This window comes from Budorcas taxicolor, chromosome 2, assembly GCF_023091745.1.
Source record: "Budorcas taxicolor isolate Tak-1 chromosome 2, Takin1.1, whole genome shotgun sequence".
NCBI classification, from domain to species: domain Eukaryota; kingdom Metazoa; phylum Chordata; class Mammalia; order Artiodactyla; family Bovidae; genus Budorcas; species Budorcas taxicolor.
In genome coordinates, this window is record NC_068911.1 from 1,564,916 (window position 1) to 1,585,672 (window position 20,757).

General features: G+C 68.5%; 3 protein-coding genes across 5 annotated transcripts; 1 reads left to right on the forward strand and 2 right to left on the reverse strand.

The window, feature by feature from the left end:
• Positions 1–203: 203 nt before the first annotated feature.
• LOC128043342 (basic proline-rich protein-like) lies at positions 204–992 on the reverse strand. Its single transcript, XM_052635679.1, has one exon. It carries the CDS (start codon positions 990–992, stop codon positions 204–206), a length of 789 nt encoding a protein of 262 aa, XP_052491639.1.
• MAFK (MAF bZIP transcription factor K) lies at positions 506–9,761 on the forward strand. Of its 3 annotated transcripts, none has more exons than XM_052663321.1 (3): positions 506–597; positions 7,889–7,968; positions 8,665–9,761. In XM_052663321.1, exons 2-3 carry the CDS (start codon positions 7,933–7,935, stop codon positions 9,097–9,099), a joined length of 471 nt encoding a protein of 156 aa, XP_052519281.1. In that variant the 5' UTR covers positions 506–597; positions 7,889–7,932; the 3' UTR covers positions 9,100–9,761. The 3 variants fall into 3 exon arrangements, with proteins under 3 accessions (XP_052519281.1, XP_052519272.1, XP_052519287.1); XM_052663312.1 differs by lacking the exon at positions 506–597 and adding an exon at positions 2,019–2,667; XM_052663327.1 differs by lacking the exon at positions 506–597 and adding an exon at positions 3,461–4,350.
• A 3,677-nt stretch (positions 9,762–13,438) lies between these two features.
• On the reverse strand, positions 13,439–20,667 carry TMEM184A (transmembrane protein 184A). The gene is made up of 9 exons (XM_052635871.1): positions 20,580–20,667; positions 19,420–19,608; positions 16,905–17,070; positions 16,429–16,519; positions 16,248–16,323; positions 16,042–16,133; positions 15,042–15,211; positions 14,407–14,604; positions 13,439–13,701 (listed from the first exon to the last, which is right to left on the reverse strand). Exons 2-9 carry the CDS (start codon positions 19,606–19,608, stop codon positions 13,439–13,441), a joined length of 1,245 nt encoding a protein of 414 aa, XP_052491831.1. The 5' UTR covers positions 20,580–20,667.
• Between the last annotated feature and the right edge of the window lie 90 nt (positions 20,668–20,757).

Consider the following 20,757-nt stretch of genomic DNA (forward strand, 5'->3'; position numbering starts at 1 on the left):
TCTCTGAGGGCCCTGGTGAGTCTCAGGGATGCGCGGGCCTGGGGGCTGGGGGGCCACCTGGCGAATACGGATGTGGATTGCAGACAGGAGTTTGCCCTTCCACCGAGCTGAGAGCGGACGAGTTCGAGGGAGACTGGGGGTGCTCCCGGCTCTCGACGTCTAGGGACTGTTGCCGCCACCGCGCGGCGCGCGCGGCACCGGCGTCACAGGTACGGCGGGCCGGCTCCGCGCAGGTGGGCTCGGGGGCGGAGCCTCCGCTGGGCGGGGCCCGGGCGGGGGCGGGGCAAGCGGTGGGGGGGGGGGGGTGCCTCGAGTGGGCGGGGCGCTGGCGCGCGCGGCGGGTGGGCGGGGCGGCGCGCGGTGGGCGGGGCGGCGCGCCGCGCGCCGACGCCGATCCCGGAAGCGGTGTCAGATGCTGGGGAGCCGGGCGGGCGGGCTGGCGGCGGGCGGCGCGGGGGACTTGTTGTTCTCCGCGAGGTCGGAGCCCGGGCGCTTGGCGGCGGCGGCGGCGGCCGACGGGAAGCGCGAGCCTGAGCGCGAAGAGAGCGCGTGCCCGCGAGGAGCCGCCGCGCGCCCGCGCCCCCCGCGCGACGCCAGGTGAGGGGCGGCCGGGCGCGGCCGGGCGGGGGGCCGCGGGGCCGCCCGGGGGGCGCCCGCCGCCGAGTCTCGGCCGCCTCGGACCCGCGGCCGCTGCTGCCGGGCCGCGCGAGCTCGGTCCGGTCGGCGCGCCTGCGGTCGGGTGTCCCGCCCCGAGCGCGCCGTACGGGCCGGGCGGCCCTTCCTCGGGGGCGCGCCCCCGTCCCTGAGCCGCGGCCCGCGTCCGGGGGCGGCGGGCGCCCGGCGGGCCCGGGGAGGGTCGGGAGGGCCGCGCGGCTTTTCGGCGGGCCCGACGCCCCTGCCAGGCCCGCCCCACCTGTTCTGCCCTCCGGGCGCCCGGAGGTGCGCCTGGGGGAAGCGGGGGCGCGGCGAGGGCCACGTGCCGGGGAGCGCATGGCGACCCGGGCGACCCGGGCCTCGCGCACCTGGGCGCTGCCCGGCTTGGCGGCGCGGTCCCGCCCCGGCGGCGCTCAGGCCCGGCCTGCGCTGCCCGCGCGCGCCCGGGTGCCCGCCGCGCCGGACGTGCGCAGGGCGAGGAGCAGGGGCCTCGCTGGCCGGGTCCCTGTCCGAGCAGCCGACCTGCCGGGGTTCACCGAGGGAGGCCTCGGCGTGGGAGCTTGTGGTGGGGAGGGGGGCGACGAGCGCGTCGTTTCCCGAAGCCCGTGGCTGGCGTCTCCTCTTTCTCCTCGTTGAGTGGGGGTCTCCGCCTCTTCTAACTGGAAACAGAGGCCTTTCGCTACTTCTGTTGAGTTCCGGACACCGCGCGCTTCCACACACCTGCCCCGCCACCTGGCCTCGGGTCTGCGCTGGGAAAGCACGGTCGCTCCGCCCTGGCCCCCCGTCCCCTGTCCCCCGAAGCAGTGTCCTCACTCGCCACGTGTCCCGGAGCCCTCAACCAAGCGGCACTCGCCCCTTCTGCCCACATTCCGGGAGCAGCCTGCGGCTGCGTTGCTAGAAGTCCCCTGCTCTCCGTCTGGTGTTAATGATTACGCTCTTGTTTACCTTCCCCACGGTAGGGTAGCCTAGAGAAGTGAGGTCCTCCCCCTGACAGTCCATTCAGAGTTGACTGCCATTCAGCCCCCTCTTGCCAGGTGCCTGTTCTCCCGCGGTCCCGGGACTCGGATGTCCACAGGCATCCCATAGTGACAGATCAGTGGCTTGGCTGCCCATTGCCCTCCCCTCGCCCCTTTGTTGGCATCGACCAGGTTTTGCCAGCACAGTGGTTGCTGCCCAGGAGTCTTAATGAAGTGTGACCGAATGCCTTGCCTGCCATCTCTGAAGCCCAGTCCGCAAGCCTGATGTCTTTGCTGGCTGGTGGGGAGGTTGACCCTTTTTTAAAAAGCATTCCTTCAAGCAGGTGGGAGGGCCTGGAGCACTGAAGGTGGGCTGTGCGGGTGGGTGGGGCACACCAGCGGCTTGTTGCATTGTGGATGGTTGCCTCCTATCCTAGAACTTCCCTCCCTGGGTCCAGTAGGGATGTTTGAGCTCGGTAGAGGGTGTCTGCTTTTACAACTTAAAGCTGGACCTCTCGGTATTCCAGAATAAAACATTTATTGGTTCAGAACCACAAGCGAGGCTTCTCGCCCGAGCGCGTTTGTGCCTCGTGCTTGAGCAGGGCTGGCCTTTAAGGGACAGCTTCCAAGTTCAGCATCGTTCACTTTCAAGGTAGTTGCTAAAAATGGGAGTTGAATCGCGGCTACTGGGGAAGTCGGCTCCGGGGCTTGCTGCGTTCCAGCCCTGCGGCTGAGGCTGCCGCCAAGCGAGGTCGTTTTCCGGACCGTTCTTTGTCCACTGCGGTGCGTGCTTTCACTCTCAGGCTCTGCCATAGCTGGAGAGTTTGTTTACAGTCTCAGGCAACCTAGGATTCCTGCCTGTGTCCTGGCTGTTCCTGAGTCTAAAGGTTTCTGGATGGACTTTCTGGACAGCAGGTCCAGTCCGCACGGGAGATGGAGCCCCGGCCAGTGGGGACAGTCCCCTGCGTGGCTGCTTCTCGGGGCAGTAAACAGTGACTCACTCTCCTCTCTGCTCCCCGCCTCCCTGTTCTCGGCTGGTGGAAGATGCGTTGCTCCGGTATTTACTTTTGCTTTTTATAAGTCACAGACTTGTGTTTCCTCTTTCTTACAGTTTCAGGAAATTGAGAGTGTCATCTTACAGCTGTAGGATTTTAGAGCAGGTAGAGATGAACCTGCGGGGTCTCAGTCTACAGACACACAGCTCTCCCCAAGGAAACAGCCTCGCGGTGCCTCACCTGCCAGAGGGACGGGCCCCACGCCCAGTGCCTGGTGTGGCTGGCCTGCCTTTCTGCGCTGCCCACCTGGGTGCCCGGGGCAGAGAGGAGACAGGGTGGAGCGCCCCAGGCCCCTCCCTCATGCAGGCGCTGGCATCTGCTCATGCAGCGGGCCTCCCACCTGCCAGGAGTCTCGGGGAGTGGGGAGGTGAGAGCGCCCCTGCCCTCTGCCCGTCGAGGGAGGCAGGCCTTGGACAGAAAGGCCAACGCTGATCCTGAGCACCGCCCTGGATGCGTGCTCAGGAGGGGGCGCCCACCTCCCACACGTGAAGCGAGGGAAGGAAGGGGGCAATGGCAGAGGGGCGGGAGCTTGGAAGTGGGGGCATCCCCGGCGCAGATGGGCGGGGGGCTTCAGGAAGCCCGTGGGGGAGGCCTGGCGTGGTGACAGGTGGCCCTGGGAGTGACGGGCTTCAGGAGGGACTCCCCCTGCCTGCCTGTGGGAGCTAAGGCGCTGGGATGGGAGTCCAGACCGAACTCGGGGGCCTGTGCCCGGGCGGTGCCGAAGGGCTGCAGCATCAGTGGGGACGCAGGCCAGGCCAGCAGGTGGGTGTGGAGGGGGGGGGCCTGGGGCCGCCACCCAAGCTGGAGACCCAGGAGGAGCGCAGTGTGAGAGCGGGTGTCTCCAGGGCCGTGCAGGCTGGGGTGGTCCACGGCCGTCGTGTCCCCGGCTGGACAGAGAGGTGGGGCTGGTCGGAGCCCTGGTTGGCCCCGCTGGGCTGGGGCAGAGCAGAACCCCCCGCCGTGGGGGCTCCAGGGGAGCAGGTGCCCTGCCTGAAGCTGGGTGGCGGGGGTGGGGCGGCGTTCAGCCTTCTGTCAGCCCTGCCTGAGTCACCTCTGGACGTGGCCAGGATGACACAGCTTCCTCAGGCTGCAAAGGCAAGGTGACCAGACGTCCTCCAGGCCAGGCAGACAGTCACGTCTTGCCGGAGGGCAGCCAGCCAGGGCCAGCCTGCAGGCTGGGTGCGGGCCGGGCCGGTGGGGTGGCCGGCAGGGCGCGGCGGGACACACCCCCGTCTCAGGGAGCTGGCTCAGGCGGTGGGCGCCCTCCTGGTTCTGGGACCTGCTTCCGGGGTCGGATGAGTCGACGGGCGCTTGTTCGGCAGACAGGCTCCTGCTGTGGCACCAGCCGGAGGGGCAGTCGGCCAGGGGTCTGTCAAGAGGAGGCCCCCAGTCCCCAGAGCAGAGGCAGCCTGGCATGGTGGTTCTGGCTTTGGGGTTCACTCTCGGCTGCCATGCCCCCTGGACACCCCTGAGGCCTGGCAACGGAAGGTCCCCTCTGACCCCCTCTCTCGAGCTGAGTGTCGCGGGTCTCGGGAGCCTGCCCTGCTCGACGCTGACGCTGGAGACTCGGCTTCTCCCGCCTGGGCTCACGGCCTGGGCTTGCAGACTGTTTGTGCAGTCCGGTGAGAATCTGAGACTCTCGAGGCCCCTTTGCTCCTGGCTGATCTAAGCCCAGGGCTGCCCAGGTGGGTCGCACCCCCGTTCGCCAGTGGCTGCTCTGAGGAAGAACGGGTTTCCTGGGCCCCAGCCCCTGGCCTGGCCCAGAGAGGGCTGGAGCACACAGGGGCCGGCCAGGCCGTGCATCACCCCGGGAGCCAGGTCTCAGCCGCGGTAGGGACTTGCGAGCAGGAGGGCAGGAAGTGATCCTGGCCCTGGCTCACCTGCCGTCTGGAAGGGCAGTCCTGCGCTGTCAGACCCGGGCGCCCTGCCCTGCCCGGCTTCTCATGGGCCCAGAAGGGGAGGGACGCTCCCAAATGTACCGCTGACTGCGTGGTCCCCAGGGTTGCCTCTGTCTAGGGTCCCCTTCCCTACAGAGGACGTCCTCTTTCCTGTTCAGCTGGACATCGGAACGGAGTTTCTGGCTTTGGGCTGAAAAGCAGCCTCTGAGCCAAAAGCTGGCTGGGAGGTGTTCCTGGGCGAGGTGCTGGCTGCGCGCTGCACCGGCGGCTCCGCGGGGCAGGAGGGGGCAGAGCAGCCCCATCCAGTGTCCCAGCCTGGCGCGGGCCCGGCTTCGCGGGTGGCGGCACCAGGATGAGCCGCTGCTGGCTGGGCTGTCGGGAAGGTGTGTGGAGGGTCCAGGCTCCGACGCAGCAGCGCTGGCCCTGGGCGCCCTGCCTGCCCCTGGCCGCCGTCTCCCCGGCCGGTTCCCGCCTCTGAGCTCTGCTGGCCCGCACGGCTGCGGGGTCACAAACACCCTTTCAGGGCAGCTCTTCCCAGTCAGCTGTTCTATAAACTCTAGTTCACACCTGCAAAACTCTTCTCTGAACCTCTTTCCAAAAGCAAGCTATTGTTTTCTGAAGCCCGAAGTGACTCTGGGGGTGTTTTGGGTGTTTTGGGGAGAGCCGAGTAGCCTGCCATTTGTGTTCCCTTACCGAGTCCACGGAAGGGCTCCGCCGACCCACAGCCTGACTTTGACGTGAGCCCCCGGGCCCTGAGGGCATTGGAAGCTGAGCACTAATGCGCCTGGGTCTGTGGGGGTCGTGACGATGCGCAGGGCCGGCCGGCATCTGCTTGCCTGGGGCTCACCCCCCTTCCCCTGGGGTGGGGGTCCTGGTGCAGCCCCTGGGGTGAGCGCCCAGGGTCAGGGTGTTGTCTCCGGGGTCACCAGAATGGCCCAGCTGAGGACGCTTGGCATTGGGCCCTTGGTTCCGATCCCCTTGTTTTTCAGAAGAGAAGGCCAAGGCCCGCAGAGAGGAGAGGGTGTCGCCCGCGGCTTGGTCTCAGAGGCTGGAGACCAGCCCCTCGGCTCCGTCTGGTTGGGTGGGGGCCTGAGGACTGAGGGCAGGCCCCGGGGGGACCCCAGCCAGGCTGCCCTCCCCCGTCTCTGCCGAGGCTCCTCGCCCAGGTCCTGGGCCCGAAGGCCAGGTGGTGGACTAGGTGGGCTCAGCGCCAGCAGACGTGGGGCCTGGGGTCTGTGGCCAACTTGACCCGGTGGACTGGGTTGCGGAGCCTACAGGGTGCCGAGCCCCAGTCCCGTGTGCATCCTGGGCCCCTGGGTGCCCCACCCGGCAACGCCACGGTGGGCAGGTCCCCAGGGGAGGCGTCCCTCGGAAGGCGCTGCTGTCCCGGCCAGGCTGGCGCGCCCCTGAGGGCCTGCTTGGCGCAGCGCAGGCCCCCTGCCCTTCCTTTTCCCACCGGGGGTGGGCGGGGCCTCCGCCTGTGGGAATGTGAGCCCAGCTCTGTAAACAGCTGGTGACTCACCGCCCAGCTATGCCCTGGCGTGCTGGGAGCGGGCTGGAATGAGAGCGGCCCCTCCTCGCTCAACGTGGAGAAGTTTCTCATGGCCTCTCAGCCACCCGGCCTGCTGGCCCTCACAGTGGCTTCTCCAGGCCGGGGCTGACTCCCAAGCCAGAAGGAGGGGTGGCCCATGGGGCGCCCTGGGTCCCCAGGGGTCAGGCCGCAGTCAGGCGGCAGCTCTCACCTCCTGTGGGGTCACCCGGGTGGCCGTGTGTCCACCATGGACACACGAGTGAGCTCCAGAGGGCCCAGGGGCCCGGTGCCCCCAGGGCTGGGAGAGCAGAGGCTGTCTGGTGCTGAGGGGTGGGCGGGCTGCCAGAGGCGGGGCCAGTGCCTGTGGGGGTCCAGGCGGGGCCGCCGTGAGGGTCTCGGGCTGCAAGGGGAGACTGCCCAGCAGGTCCCCCTCACCCTGAGACGGAGCCTCTGCTGCGGCTCCGCCTCTGGCCCCAGACCCTCCTCGGGTGTCTCTCTCTGCTCAGTTCACCTCGTGGCGTTCGGAGCCAGGGGGCGGGCCCTGGTCCCGTGAACCCGACTCCTGCACGTGTCGGGCCGTGTCCTCCGCACCCTCCCCCCGAGTCGGGCCTGGGGGGCCTGCTCGCCCCCCACGACCTGTGACCTGTGCCGGGTCCTCCGCACCCTTCCCCCGCGTCGGGCCTGGGGGCCCTGCTCGCCGCCCCACAACCTGTGCTGTCGGGCTGGGTCCTCCGCACCCTTCCCCGCGTCAGGCCTGGGGGGCCTGCTTGCCCCCCACGACCTGTGACCTGTGTTGTCGGCTCGGCCGCCCAGAGCCATTGTTACTGTGGGCTTCCCCGTTTCCATGACGACCATCAGGGGTTGGCTACCTCCCAAGGTCGCCATGGCAACTATCAGAGGGGAATCATGCTTGGGATGCTTTGGCTGGTTTTTCATGAATGATTAGAATGTGTGACACAATGCAGACGCGAAAATGGGAAGGGCGGGCGGCGGGGGCTGGCGGGCGGCAGGGGCAGCGCCCGCCAGACGGGCGGTGGGCACTGGAGGCGGCAGCTCCCACTCCCCCGGTCCCAGGCTGGCCGGCGGCGGGAGCCCCCACTCACCCGCTGGGCCTCGGGTCATGGCGGTGGGGCAGCCTCAGTGGAGGGGGTGATGTCACCGCTACAGTGCCCTTGGCGGAGGTAGGTCTTCCAGGGAGGGTGGGGCTGCCCCCACCGGTCGTAGGGGCAAGCTCAGCAAGGCTGGGGTTCCCCAAAGGGGGCCTTCCTGTGGGGGGCCAGGCGGTTCCAGGGTGATGGGGTCCTGCCCGGGTGGGTATGTCCCTGCGGCCGGCGCCCTCCTCGGCTGAGGCGTGGCCTCCCGGGAAGGGACTCTGCTGCTGCGCACGTGGACCCCCAGGCGAGGCATCCCGCGCACTGCCCAGGCACCGCCGTCCAGCTCAGGGCGAGAGCAGGAAGCAGCCGCGGCTCCTGACTGGCGCCGGCGCTCATGGCCGGGGCCCTGCGGGCGGGACGGCCACTGTGACTGCTGGCCCTGGACGAGGTGTGTCCAGGCTGCCCCATGGGCAGATTCCGGGCTGGAGGGAGTAACCTGGCATCCCCTCTGCCCACAGCAGAGGCTCAGGCCCACCAGGATGCCCTCGCTTTCAGGGAGCTGTGACCGGATGGTGTGGACTGGGGAGTGGGGCCTCCCGGGTGTCCCTGCAGGGGGCTGTCCCCACTCGGGTCACTCGTGACAGCGGCCTGTCCCCCCAGCCCTCACCAGAAACTGACCGCACGCGTCTCTGATTTCCAGCTACCGTTTCCAGGTGGTTCTGTCCGGGTGACTGTGCCCAGGTTATGACGACTAATCCCAAGGCGAACAAGGCGTTGAAGGTAAGGGAGGGTGGGCGCAGCCCCGTCTCTGCCCCGGGCACCCACCTGGGACAGGCCCCCTCTGGCACCAGAAGCCCGGGACTGCCCTGGTGTGTGTGGAGGGAGCCTGTCAGCAGGGTGGGGAGGGGCCTGTGGGCTGGAGGAAGTATCTGAGGGAGGCGGGAAGAGTCAGGGCTGCAGCCTCAGGAGACGCTGGGGAGGAGGGGTGGGTGCCTGCTGGCCAGGATGTGCTCGTCAGCCCAGCACCCGGATGTGGGCGCGTGGTCTCTGATCCCGCAGAGCCCCTAGGGCTGGCCAGAGTCGGTTCTCTGTGTGTGTGTGTGGCCTGCAGACCTCCAGGCCCTGCTGGGTTCCGCTGGGTCAAGGTGGCCTTGGGGACACCCCATGGACTGGAGGGGCGCGCAGGGCAGGCGGGGCAGTTGTCTGACCAGCAGCCCGCACCAGGCATTGGAGGTCCCCAGAGGGCAGCACAGCTGGGCCGGCCTCGCGGGGTTGGGGTAGTCGGCTCACAGCAGGTTGTAGCCAGTGGCTCCCTCGGGATGCCCCTTGCCGTGTGTGCCCGATGCCCGGTGAGGCCGCAGTGCCTGTCCCATGCCCGGTGGAGGGCAGCCTGGGGGGCAGAGGGGCCCGGTCCCTCGAGCTGCTCACTGCCCGAGTCCTGGCCCCCGGAGCTGACCCTGCACCGTGGCCCCGCAGGTCAAGAAGGAGGCGGGCGAGAACGCCGCGGCGCTCAGCGACGATGAGCTGGTGTCCATGTCGGTGCGGGAGCTGAACCAGCACCTGCGGGGCCTCACGCGTGAGGAGGTGGTGCGCCTGAAGCAGCGGCGCCGCACGCTCAAGAACCGCGGCTACGCGGCCAGCTGCCGTATCAAGCGCGTGACGCAGAAGGAGGAGCTGGAGCGCCAGCGCGTGGAGCTGCAGCAGGAGGTGGAGAAGCTGGCCCGCGAGAACAGCAGCATGCGGCTTGAGCTGGACGCCCTGCGGTCCAAGTACGAGGCCCTGCAGACCTTCGCCCGCACCATGGCCCGCGGCCCCGTCACGCCCAAGGTGGCCACCACCAGCGTCATCACCATCGTCAAGTCCGCCGAGATGGCCGCCTCCGCCTCCGTGCCCTTCTCGGCTGCCTCCTAGTGCCCGCCCGGCCGAGGGGCGTGGGTCCCGCGGAGAGGGAGCCCCACGGACTCCTGCGGACCGGCCGGCGGAAACAGACGGGGTTCAGCCGGGGTTCCGAGCGCCGCCCGCCCTGCACCCGCACACACGCACACGCACTGCACGCCCCACCTGCCCCGGGCTCCGCCGCCCTCTCCGGGCCGCCTCCTGGGCTCTGTCCGGCGCCGGCGGGGGCAGGGGGTGTGGACGGAAGGCCCTCAGGAGGCCCCTGGCCCAGACGTCTTCCACCCCTCCCTCGAGCTGCCTGTCCGCACACGGCAGCGTGTCCACACCCTGCACGGGCCCCCAGCTGGGCCAGCACCCCTTCAACACGCTGACTGCACCTGGGCACCCGGGAGGAACCGCCCCCCGCAGGGTCCAAACACTGTGATCCTGCTGCAGCCTTGGCCAGAGGCCCAGACCCCCTGAGTGGGCGGAGGAAGGGCTTGCGTGCAGGCATGTGCGAGGGTCACCTGTGCGTGTGAACATGCCCGCATGTGTGCTGCCCTCCCGCGGGGCGCCGCCGCTCTGGCGGCCTCGGGAGCGGCTGGTCACTGGGCCCGCACACGCTTTGTGTTTCCTCTCCGTGTCGGGTGGCCGGGGGTGGTCCCCAGTGAGGAGCAGCCACCTGGCCAGGAGAGGGGAGCCCCAGGGGGCGGGGGTGGGGGGGGAGCACGTTCTCTGGGGAGCAGGTGTGAAGTTGGCCGCGGCCGAGGTCCTGCTGGATGAGACGGAAGGCAGGGAGGAGGGTGGGTTGGCGGACGAGGAGTGGTGGTGGTGAGGGAAGGTGAGGACGGGGGTGGGGTGGGCGCTGGGCTGGGCAGGCGGCAAGGACCAGCCTCCCGGGGACACGCGGACGGTCTGTCGGCGGAGGACATGGCACTCTGCCACCTTGGTGCTTAATCGTTGCCTGGAACCTTCATCTGCTCTTCCCTCTCGGCACTCGGAGCCACTGATGATCGGGTGGCCTTTGCTGGGTGTCCCTTCCCCGAGTGTGGCCAGGCTTGGGCGCCCTTTCCTGCCCTTCCTGGGAAGGTGCCCGGCCCAGAGGCGGGTGGTGGGGGTGGATGGTGAGCCCCAAGCCCCCCGCAGGCCGGAAGCTCTGAGCTCCAGCTCCCGGCTCCTTCTCGGCTTGCTTCCCACTGATAGCCCACCCGGGAGGAGGCGGTGGTGTGCGGGGAAGGCACAGGGCCCCAAGGGCGGCGGATGGAAAGTGTCCCCCTGTTTGGGGGGAGGCGTGGTTTAGGGGGGACGTCTGGGTCCCTTCAGAGCCAGGCGGGCGTGTAGAGAAGCTGTCCGTACCATAGCTGTGGTAGGTAATCCACATTGGATATCAATAAGAACCATGGGGATATTTAAAAGAGAGAAAAGTATATATATATATAAAAAATTATATACACATTTTATCGTTCAGATTTTCGTACCTTTTCTTCCTATTTGATACTGTAAATCTCTATAGAGCAGAGCTGACTGGCAGTGCGGGTGGTGGGGGGGGACCCCCTCCCATGCCTGGCCTCTCAAGTCGGCCACCCACCGCCCAGTGCTGCCCACCGGGCCGCCCCCTTCCCAGGACCAGGCCTGGGAGACCCGTGTGCCCCTCCTCCTTTCAGAGCGTTGGAGTTTCATTGTCACAGTTTTAATATATGGTTTTTTTTTTATTTAAGAAGACAGGCCCGTCCCCCTGCTCCCGGGTGGCAGGGCCCTGCGCGTCAGCTCCACACCCGTCTCCCACACCTCCGGCCACTCAGCAGTTTCATTTCAATATTTATTTTTGTGCTGCTTTTATCCTGATATAAATTATTGAGAAGAGACCCTATGTCGTGGCCCCGAGGTGCGAAGCGGCCTGCCCGGCCGGCCACGCCTAACTTATTGCTGTACATCTCTGCTGTGACGCTTTTGTACCTTTCAATAAAGAGTTTTCTGGTTTCATGGCGTCTCGCCGCGTGGCTACCGCTCAGGGACAGCTGTCTGTCTGTCCTTCCCCAGACTGAGGGGGCTGCGGGCACTCAGCGCCGTGACCACGCCCCCCGGGGCCGGGTCAGCAGCAGAGCTGCCGGGGTGGGCGGCCTGGGCTGCGTGGGGCGGGGGTCAGGCGCCGATGGGTGGGCTCCCTGGGACCCCACTGCCCTGCCGGGGAGACCCCGTCGCGGACGCCCGCTCGGCTGTCTTGGCTGGGGCTCCAGTGAGCCCACAGGAGGCGGCAGAGCTGGGGTCTGTCCGGGGTGTGGGGGAAAACAAGGAGGTAGGCTCCCCTGAAAGCCAGTGCCGGGGCCCAGCCAGCCTGGGCCTGTTGGGGTGGGGCACCTGTACTCAGATGCCACCCCTTCCATGCCCCACGGACCTGCCGAGGGTCAGGCGGGTCAGCACTCAGCCTCTGAAGAGAGGCTTGCAGGGGAGCTGTTCATCGGCGTTTCTGACCGCTGGGGGCCCTCCTGCCCACCCCTGCCTGAGCTGACCCGGCGGCACCTGATAACCCAGGGACTCTGCTTCCGCGCCAGCCGCTCCGCGAGAGTCCATGCCCGGCCTCCGCCGGCTCCTCCTGCGTGCCCTGAGCGCCCTTCCATGGAGTCAGGTGGGACGGGCACGCAGCTCCCCCCTGCCTTCCCTCAGCGAGGCTGGCCCCCAGCCCCGGCCTGCTGCTCCTCAGTAGCGTCTGTGTAGTGTATGGGTGTCTGTGAGAGAGCCACACACACACACACAACAGGTGCTCCCCCCTGCCCCCAGGACCCCACCACCTTGGGGTCTCCAGGAGGAGGCCTGGCCCACGGGCCCTCTGGGTGCACAGCTTTGGGCAACTCACGCCGCACGGGGGTCCGTGCCGACAAGGGCCTCCAGGCCGCCGTGCCCCTGGCTCACCACAGAGCCTGGGCGTCAGGTGCCTGTCCTATAGCCTCCAGAAAACCTCGCTTCTGGGCCAGCACGTCTCTGGGGAGCCCCATGGCTGCTCCCACACCAGCTGACAGACGAGGGGCCTCCCCGAGCTGGTCTGACAGCCGCAGAGGGCGATAGGGCAGGTGGGGACTTCCCAGGGGGTGGCAGGGAGGAGGCCAGCCTTGTCTTATCAGGCAGGCAGGCAGGCTGGGCCCTGGGAGAGGCTGCTGGCCTTGAGCCCCATGTCCCCAGGCCCAGGGGTGACGCTCTGGCCCAGACACCACAGGCCGTTCCTGCCTGGCTGAGCCTCCCCGAGCCCCTCGGCCATTCGCTCTTTGCCTGGTGAGGTGAGGACCAGTGACTGGGAGACGGGGGCGTCGCGGCTGGGTGGTGCCTGGGCCTTCCTGCCCACCCAGCCGGGCCACTGCCCCCGCCCTCCTCCTTCCCCCAGACAACACTGGACTGACTCAGCCTCCCGGGTGGCTGCCGCCCCATCCCCATGTGCTGACCCCCTATGCCTGGGGCCCGCCCTCACTTCCCCCCTCCTGTTCCCCCTCCCGGGTCCCAGGCTCCCCCGGCACGCCAGCCTGGCACAGGGCAGGGGAGAGGGTGGGGAGGCGGCTCCAGGGACCATTTCCCTCCTTGGCCTCTGGGCTCTGCACACCCAGCCTCCTCAACCCATCCCAGGCGGGGCAGTACAGGGCCTCAAACCAGGAGAGCGGAGGCTCTGGATCTCAGGGCCCGCGAGGGGCAGGCCGCCACATCTCAGGTCCAAGCCCCTCGCCCGCCCACTCGAGCTGTGACCGTGGCCGGTTGCCCCACGGTGGATGAGACCCTCCCCGCAGCACCCAGACTTGGGACGGTGGTGTCATCTGTCCCCCCCCCCCCCCCCCCGCGATCCGTCCGTCGGAGTGCTGACCCTGCAGGGACACAGGCCGCTGGAGGCACTGGAAACCCCGGCTGTTTATGTATAAACACACGCAGCTCACCAGGAGACCCTGTGCTCTCCGCTGGGGGCCCTGCCGCCCTCCGACCCACAGCCAGCACACCCTGCGCCTGGCAGGCCGGCTGACCTGGGGGCTTGCACCACAGCCCCTCCCTCCACAGCCTGCCCCACCTCCCGCAGCCCACGTGGAGCCCTTCCGTGTGGCCCGCAGCTCCCAGCCGCCCAGCGTCCTTCCCCACTGCTGCCCCGCCCGGGGTCTGTCTATACGGGGAGGCCACCTGAGCTGCAGGCCGGGGGAGCCTGGCAGGTCCCTGGGGTCACCAGACAGGCGTGAGTGCCCTCTTCTGGGGCTGCAGGCCCACTGGGTGAGGGAGCGGCCTCTGGGCGCCTGGCAGGGCTACCAGGTGACCCGCTTCACCGGCCACAGGTGGGTGGGCAGGAGGCTCCCAGGAGAGGCCTGACCTTTGGCAAGATGGTCAGTGGGCGGGGTGCCCTGTCGTTTCCCTACAGCTCCTCCGCGGGTATTAGCATCCTCTTCTCCACGTGGTGGCCCTTCCTGCCCCCGCCGGGGCCGCCATCCGGGCTGTGGGGGGGCGTGCGCGGTGAGGGCGCCCTGCCCTGGCCGGGCCGGGGGGCCTCCTGCGTGGCCTGCTGCGTGTACTTCTGGTAGGCGGGGGAGAAGTTGTGGATGGCATCCTGCACGATGTCCTGCGGGCTCATGGTCTCCTTGAGGCCACTGGAGATGCTCTGCATGGGTGCTGAGGGGGCTAGGGGTGGGCAGCGGGTGGGCTGCATGCTCCCTGGGCACGCACCACCCCACCCCTCGTGCTCCCAGCCCCCAGGACCTGGCTTCCTCCCTGCCAGCCTGCGCACTGCCCAGGGCTGAGGCCTCTCTTCTGCATGTCCCGGTCCTGGCTCAGCCAGCAGGGGTGACTCCAGGACCCCTGGATCTCAGCCCAGCCTTGGGGCGCTCCCAGCCCAGACCCTCTGCCAGGTTGCCTTGGGTTGGCCCCCACCTTATCTCCACCTTGGGGTGACCCCTTCACCTCCTCACCATTCCAGGCTGACCAGTCCAGGCCGAGGCCCGTCCCTACCCACATGGGCCTTTCTCTAGGGGCACCAGTGCCAGCCAGCCCCCCGACTCTCCTGCTAGGCCTGTCTGAGCGGCTGGGAGTGCTGGTGGGGACCCCTTAGGCCCAGGGGGCAGGAACTGTCTATCACTACAGGGACCCTGGGCCCAAACGCCGGGTCCCGCCGTCTCACTCAGCTCATCCCGCCCCTGGTCTCCTCCCTGGGACTGTGTGGAGGTGACACACTGCTGGGGGCTGGTTCCGTCCTTGGGGCCGTCTCCCTGCCCACCAGGGTGAGATGGGGAACAGAGGCGTGGCTTGGGGGCTGCCCAGGGCCCCCTCAGCATCCCTGCCCTCGAGACGGTCCAGGCGCCCCTCACCTGGGCTGCGGGCCCTGCATACCTGGCGAGCTCTCTGTCTTCTCCGAGTACACCTGGCAGGTGAAGGCGTAGCGCAGGGCGATGGAAGCAAAGAGCATCTCGATGCAGATGATGAAGTTCTGGTAGCCAGCGGCCACCGTGCCGGCCCCCACCGTGCTCCCGTCGATGACCTGGACCTCGGGGATGGCCCCACACCTCTCCAGGATGGCCAGCAGCAGCCCTGGGGGGTGGTGACTGCCGCTCAGTCAGCTGCTCCGGACAGGAGGCTGGACGGGAGCCGACCCCAGCCAAGAGCCCCCCACCCAGCTGGGGCTGCGTGAGCATGGTAGGGGTCTGCAGGGTCTGAGCTCAGTTCAGGGGGGCTGGGCACCTCCAGTGCTGGGTCCTTGGCACAGTGGGCATCAAGAATCCCCAAGGGCCTGTCTTGCTCTCCCCCTGGTCCCAGCTGCTCACTGTCCTCTGAGAAGTGGGGACCAGAAGTGCCCAGGGGCTGGTGGGCACAGGGCTCCAGCACCCCTCTGGGCGTCTTGTTTCCCCACATCAGGCCCCATCTGCTGGGGTCCTCGCTGTCTCCCCTGCTGAGAGGGCCATCTGCTGACCGGGGCTGCAGCTGGGCGTGGGGCTGGGCCTGGGGGCACTAGGGACGTGCCCACCCACCCTGCCAGAAAGAGAGGAAGATGACGGCCTTGATGGTGAGGAACTTGAGGACGGGCTCGAAGGGCTGCAGCAGCTCTCTGGTGGCGGAGTAGAAGAGGAACAGGGCGCAGAGCGCCAGGCTGACCGACGCGTTGTAGACGAGGGTGACGTACAGGTAGCCGCTGCGGACGCTGCGGGCCAGGGCGGGAGCCCGTCAGGGCGGCCACAGCCCAGTGCCCACCCCACCCTACCCGCTGTGCCACTGGCCTGAGCCCCCAGCCTGGGCACCGCAGAGACTCAGACCTGGGCCCCCCTCCAGGGCCGCACGGGGCACCCACGGTGGGAGGCCAAGGAGCTGGCGGCCGCTGGTCTCCAGACTCCGCCCCCTCCAGACAGGAGACCCGTTGCCCCTCCCCAACCTCCGCAATGGGAACAGCCCTGTGCAAGGCAAACCCACGTCGTGTGCGGGCCTTGGTGTGCATGTGACCGTGTGAGCGTGCACACGTGTGCACACGCGTGCACACGTGAGCCTTATGTGTGCGCTCCTCTGTGAGAGCGTGTGTCTGCACATGTGCATGTGTGAGCATGTGTGCACGTGAGCAGGAGTGCGCATGCGTGTGGCATGTGCGCCTGAGTGCGCATGAACATGATATATGCAGGAGTGCGCATGCGTGTGGCATGTGAGCAGGAGTGCGCATGCGTGGTATATGTGCAGCAGTGCGCATGTGTGTGGGATATGTGCAGGAGTGCGCATGCGTGTGGGATGTGCCTGTGGCCCTGGCCCAGGGGCACGTGCGAGGGCGGAGCTTGGCTCACTGGGTGCCCTTAACTCCGTCCCGGCTGCCCGGGGGCCGTGGGGTCGTGGCCTCGAGGCGCTGGGGTCCCCAGGGCTCACCTGTGGCAAGGGTCTGTTTGCCACAGCTTTGCCCCCGGCCCTTCCCCCTGCGCTGAGCCCTGCCTCCCTCTCCGGCCCCCCAGGGTGCCCCCTCCCCGCCTTGCCCGCATGCCAGCCGGGCCTCACTTGAAGTCCCCGTCGTGGTATTTGCCGAATGCCTGCAGGACGATGGTGACCAAGGCCATGACGGGCTTCACGACGCAGAACTGCAGCGTGGCCTGGGGGTCGGGGAAGGGCTGAGGATGGCGGCTGGGGCCACTGGTGAGGAGCCAGCCCAGCCCGCTCGTCGCGCAGGGGCCCTGGGGGGCTGGCTGGGGGGCCCAGGCACTCACCTGCTTGCAGAAGCGCAGAAAGCCGATGGAGTAGGTCATGCCCCGAAGGCAGCAGGTGCCGTGGAAGCAGCTGGTCCTGGGGTGCAGGAGTCCCTGAGGCGTGTTCCCGGAGGACACCCCCAGAGTGGCCTGGCTGCCCAGCAGGGGGTGGGGGACCCGCGGGCTCTGGGCACAAGCTTACCGGACGGGCTTTCCGCGGATCTCAGCCATGATGGCGCTTTCGCCCCCCAAGTACTGGAAACAGAGGCTCAGGAAGCTGTAAATGACGAAGGCTGCAAGCAGGGTGTGGGCATTGAGCCTGGGCCGCCCACGAGGCCCGCTGGCTGCACAGAGCTCCTGGGCTCCCTTGCCCAGGAGACACAGACCCCCTCCTCATGGGGCTCGCAGCCCAGCCTTGGGACGTTCCCCGGGGCGGGGGCGGGGGCGGGGGCACAGCAGTCCCTGTGGCTCTGACTCCCCCACGACCTGGCCCACAACCTCTCCCAGGCTCCGGGCTGGCCCAGCTGCAGCCCCACCCCACCTTGGGAGTCTCCTTAGCACCCCTGATCTGGCCATCCGGCGGGGCCATTGCTAAGCCAGACTCAGGCTGGCAGGGGCTGTGCAAGCCCCTAAAGCCCCTCACTCGCTCCCGGGCCCTGGAGAGCTGGCAGCACCCACCTTCATAGCAATCCCGCACGGAGTCGAAGTACACGTAGCGCTGGTGGGCCCCCAGGAGGAGGAGGCTGAGCCAAGAGTCGAAGGCGTAGACGGGCACGATGAACAGCAGGCGGATGATGTACCGTTGCTCCTGGGGCACCGTGTAGGCGCGCAGGTGCAGGTAGATCTGGGCGGAGAAGGCAGGCCTGGGCTCGCTGCCCGCCCCTGGCCCCCACCAGTGGGAGAAGGCAGAGCCAGCCTCCCCGGGCCCTGCCGCGGGCGGACACTGCGCACAGGAGCACGCGGTTAGTCATGGGTGCGCTCATTCATTCACCTCAGGGCTGGGCGTGTACGCTGGCCTGAGGAGCAGTGTGGCACGGCGACATGGGGGCATTAGAACAGCTGATGCCTCCCACCCCTCCTCCGGACTTAGCCCACGGAACAGATTTATTCAGAGACGAAGACAGGATTCACGTTCAAGGACGTTCGTCATAGGGACATGGGAGACCGAGCCTGGTGGTGGGCCCGTGACTGCCTCGCAGAGGGCAACCCTCAGCCCCGGGCACCAGCCTGGGGAGCTGCTCCGAGAGAATGCTACAGGACGGCAAAGCAAGTGGGGCCCAGGTGCGTGCCGCAGCTGGGCAAAGACAAAGGGGAGGACGTCCCCGGACGAGAGGGACAGAGGGGTGGTCCCCGTGATCGCCTGTAACCTACCCACATCGTCCTTGTTTTCTACGAGGACATGAAAAAGCAGTGAGGGGAAGAAGCACAGGGAGCCAGGCAAACAGGTAGCTGGCTGTGGTCCCCAGCACCCCTGGGAGGCTTCCTGGAGGAAGCCATGGGGGGGGAGGGGCAGGCAGAGGGCAGGCTGAGTGCAGAAGCCCAGCCTCTGGGGGCACAGCCCGGGGTGGCGGGGGCAGGCTGGCGTCAGTCAGGCTCCTTATCAGCCGCTCCCTCCCCAGCGGGTGCAGTGGGAAGGGCACGGCCTGACCAGCCATCAGGAGACAGACTTGGGCCCCTGGGCAGGCACTGCCCGCTGCGGGCCTCGGCCAGCTGCTGTCCTCTCAGGCTTCAGTACCCCATCTTTAAAGTGAGGGTTGAGTCGCTCTCTGTCCCCTTGGATGGAGAATGAGGGACTCCCCGTAGCGGTCGGGGGAGGAGGGGCGGTGGGGGCCTGGGAAGTGCCGCCCACCGGCTGTCCGTCAGCCCTGCCCAGGCCATGGGGCCCTGGGACGCTGGGCTCCAGACACACGCTCCCGGAAGGTCAGGGCCGGACAGAGGGCCAAGCCAAGGACCAGACTGTGGCTGGAACCGGGACAGCCTGGACTTAGGATGGTGGGTGCTCCCCCCCTCAGGTGCTCGTTGTCCCACAAAGCACAGCCGCCTGGGAACCTAAAGCCATGCTGCCACCAGGAAGAAAGCCTGGCTTCCGTGTGATGCAAACACACCACCCACCTGTCCTGTCTCCCTGTCCAGATGCTCCGGGACAGCTTGCTAAAACTCAGGGCAAATACTGCCTCCTCCAGGAAGGCCTCCTGGATGGCCCCAACAGGAAGGGGCCACCTCCTCCTGCTGCTCTCAGCTGCACATGGCCCGCCCTCATATGCTGCCTCGTCCCCCTTAGACCGGTTATCTGAGGCCACGCCTAGACATGCACCACCCCGGGGGTGACTCTCACTGGGGGGACATCGGCCCCCACGGCCCTGCCTCGAGGCCTCTGGCCACCTGCTGTCCTGCCAGCCAGCCTCCCGACTGCCCCTGCCCCAGGCTCACGCCGCCAGCCCAGCACCTGCAATAGTGCCAGCCGAGCCATCCTACAGGGCCACCCTGCCCTTGGTGCCCACCTGCAGCCCCCTCTGGCTCCTCAGCACCCCTGGCTGAGGGCCAAACCCCCGCATGTCCGGGGAGTGCCTCCAGCCCGGGCAGCCCGCTCCCGCCCACCTCTGCTCATGCCTCCCTGGGCTGGTCCTGGGTCCCCGAGCCACTCTGCTATCTGCGATGCCCGGTACCCACTGCCCAGCACTGCCCCCAAGCACCGCCTCTCACCCCCGCCCCAGCCACTTCCTCAATCTCTCTGCCAGGCCCGGCACTTCCACCTGGGGCGACCTGGCTCCCCAGCTCTGGGCCCCTCCAGCCATGCTCTGACCCCCGGGAGCAGAGTACTCTTCCCTTCCCAGCAACACGAGCCTGGGAAAGACCCCCGGGCTCTCACAGCCTCAGTCTCCTCAGCTGTGAAAGGGGACCCTGCTGCTGACCTCAGCAAACGGGCCCACGGGCTCATGAAGCGCCCCGGGGCGGGGTAGCGGGGCTGGACGTCCAGCCAGAGTTCTTCCCACTGCTGGGCAGAGGCTGTCCGTCTTCCGCCTGGCTCTCTGCGTCCCCTGACCCCCCCACCCCCACCCCGGCCCCACGCAGCTGTGGTGAGCCCCCGGGTGGTGCTCCTCCAGCCGGCCAGGCCTCCGGGTCTGCCCCGAGGCCGAGCAGGCCCCCTGGGGCTGGGCTGTGGGTGCCCGGGGGGCACCGAGGGGAGGCTCACCTGGTGGCCGGTGAGCAGCAGAGCTGCCCACACGAAGACGCCTGAGACGCCGCGGGCCAGCGGCGAGGTGAGGAAGAGGGGCCCGGGGCCCTGGGAGCCGTTCCCTGCACGCTCCATCTGCGGCCCCGCAGGCCCGGCTGGCGGTGTCCACGCCAAGGGGGTGCCCGGGAGCCCGGGGGCGTCAGTCATCTGCAGAGGGAAGGAGGGCACATGGGGCGTGGAGAGGGCAAAGGTGCGCCAGGGGGCTGGCGGCATGTGGGCGGGCGACATGGGCGGGCGGCAGCGCCGGGCTGCCTGGCCATGCTGGGCTTCGGCCACTGGCCCTCCCACAAGGGTGCCAGCCGGACCCTCCTGCCCGTGTGCCTGGGCTCTGGGCAGCCCTCCGTGTGCAGGGACCCAACTCCAAGGCCCGGCCCCAAGGTGGCCTCCTTCCTGGTGTCGGCTGCCCGGGCGCAGACGCCAGCCGCCAGCCCGTGACCTGGGGCGGTGCCCCCTCTGGCTTGCGGGGAGCCCTCGTCCAGGAGCCAAAGACGTCAGAGGAAGTCGGGGGGCGCCCGTGGGCCTGCCCGCCGGGGACAGGGTCTGGGAGGCCAGCCAGACCGGCCCTGCCCTCAGCAGCAGACGGGGTGAGGGGCGCGCCCGGTACCCACCCATCCAGCCTGCCTGCCTGACCGTCTGGCGTCCTGCTTGGCCGGGGCCCCTGGCCACCTCAGGACCGCTCGCCCATCCTGGGTGCCCACTCTGCAGCCTCTTGTAACCTGCTGGGGCGCTAGGCACCTCCCCGCTCTCTCACTCGAGGCCTCCACCCCGCCCTCCGGCCCTGGTCACAGGGCCCTGCACCTACCTCTCGGGCAGGAAGCTCCCGGGCTAGTCCTGGGCGGCCGGGCCTCTAGGGAAGCCAGGCTGGTCGTTTACGTGGCCAGTGAACCCAGCGGGCAGCCCCGGTGGGGGTGGGACCAGGCTACCTTCAGGAGGCCACGCCAGGCCCGGGGAGGGGCGGCCACCAGCAGGCACAGCCCCGTGGCACCCCCAGCCTTGGGCGGAGGGCGGGCCGGCAGAGGGGCGGCGCGGAGGGCGGGCCCCTCCCCTGACACCCTATCCCTCCCCCGGCTGCTTGCTCCAGGCGGCTGGCCGGACTGCCTGCAACCAGGAGCTCTCACCTGTGTGGACCAGAAGGCCAGGCCCACGGGGGCCTGAGACGGGGCGGGTCTGCAGCAGGCCAGCGTGGGCTGCGCCCCTGTGGGTACGGGCTTCCCGTCGGGCTGATGGAGAGTGGGCATAGCGTGACACAGAGGGTGGATTAAATGCCCCTTAAAATGGGCAAATCTATCATCGGGT

Bases quoted from the DNA above. Each gene is read 5' to 3' on its own strand.
- LOC128043342 (XM_052635679.1), bottom strand. From the start codon at position 992: ATGCGCTCCCCGGCACGTGGCCCTCGCCGCGCCCCCGCTTCCCCCAGG.
- MAFK (XM_052663312.1), top strand. The intron at 7,969-8,664 runs GTAAGGGAGGGT...GTGGCCCCGCAG, and splicing joins AGGCGAACAAGGCGTTGAAG to GTCAAGAAGGAGGCGGGCGA.
- TMEM184A (XM_052635871.1), bottom strand. From the start codon at position 19,608: ATGACTGACGCCCCCGGGCTCCCGGGCACCCCCTTGGCGTGGACACCG. The intron at 16,324-16,428 runs GTAAGCTTGTGC...CCTGCACCCCAG, and splicing joins ATCCGCGGAAAGCCCGTCCG to GACCAGCTGCTTCCACGGCA. The intron at 14,605-15,041 runs GTGGGTGGGCAC...ACCACCCCCCAG, and splicing joins CTTCCTCTCTTTCTGGCAGG to GGCTGCTGCTGGCCATCCTG.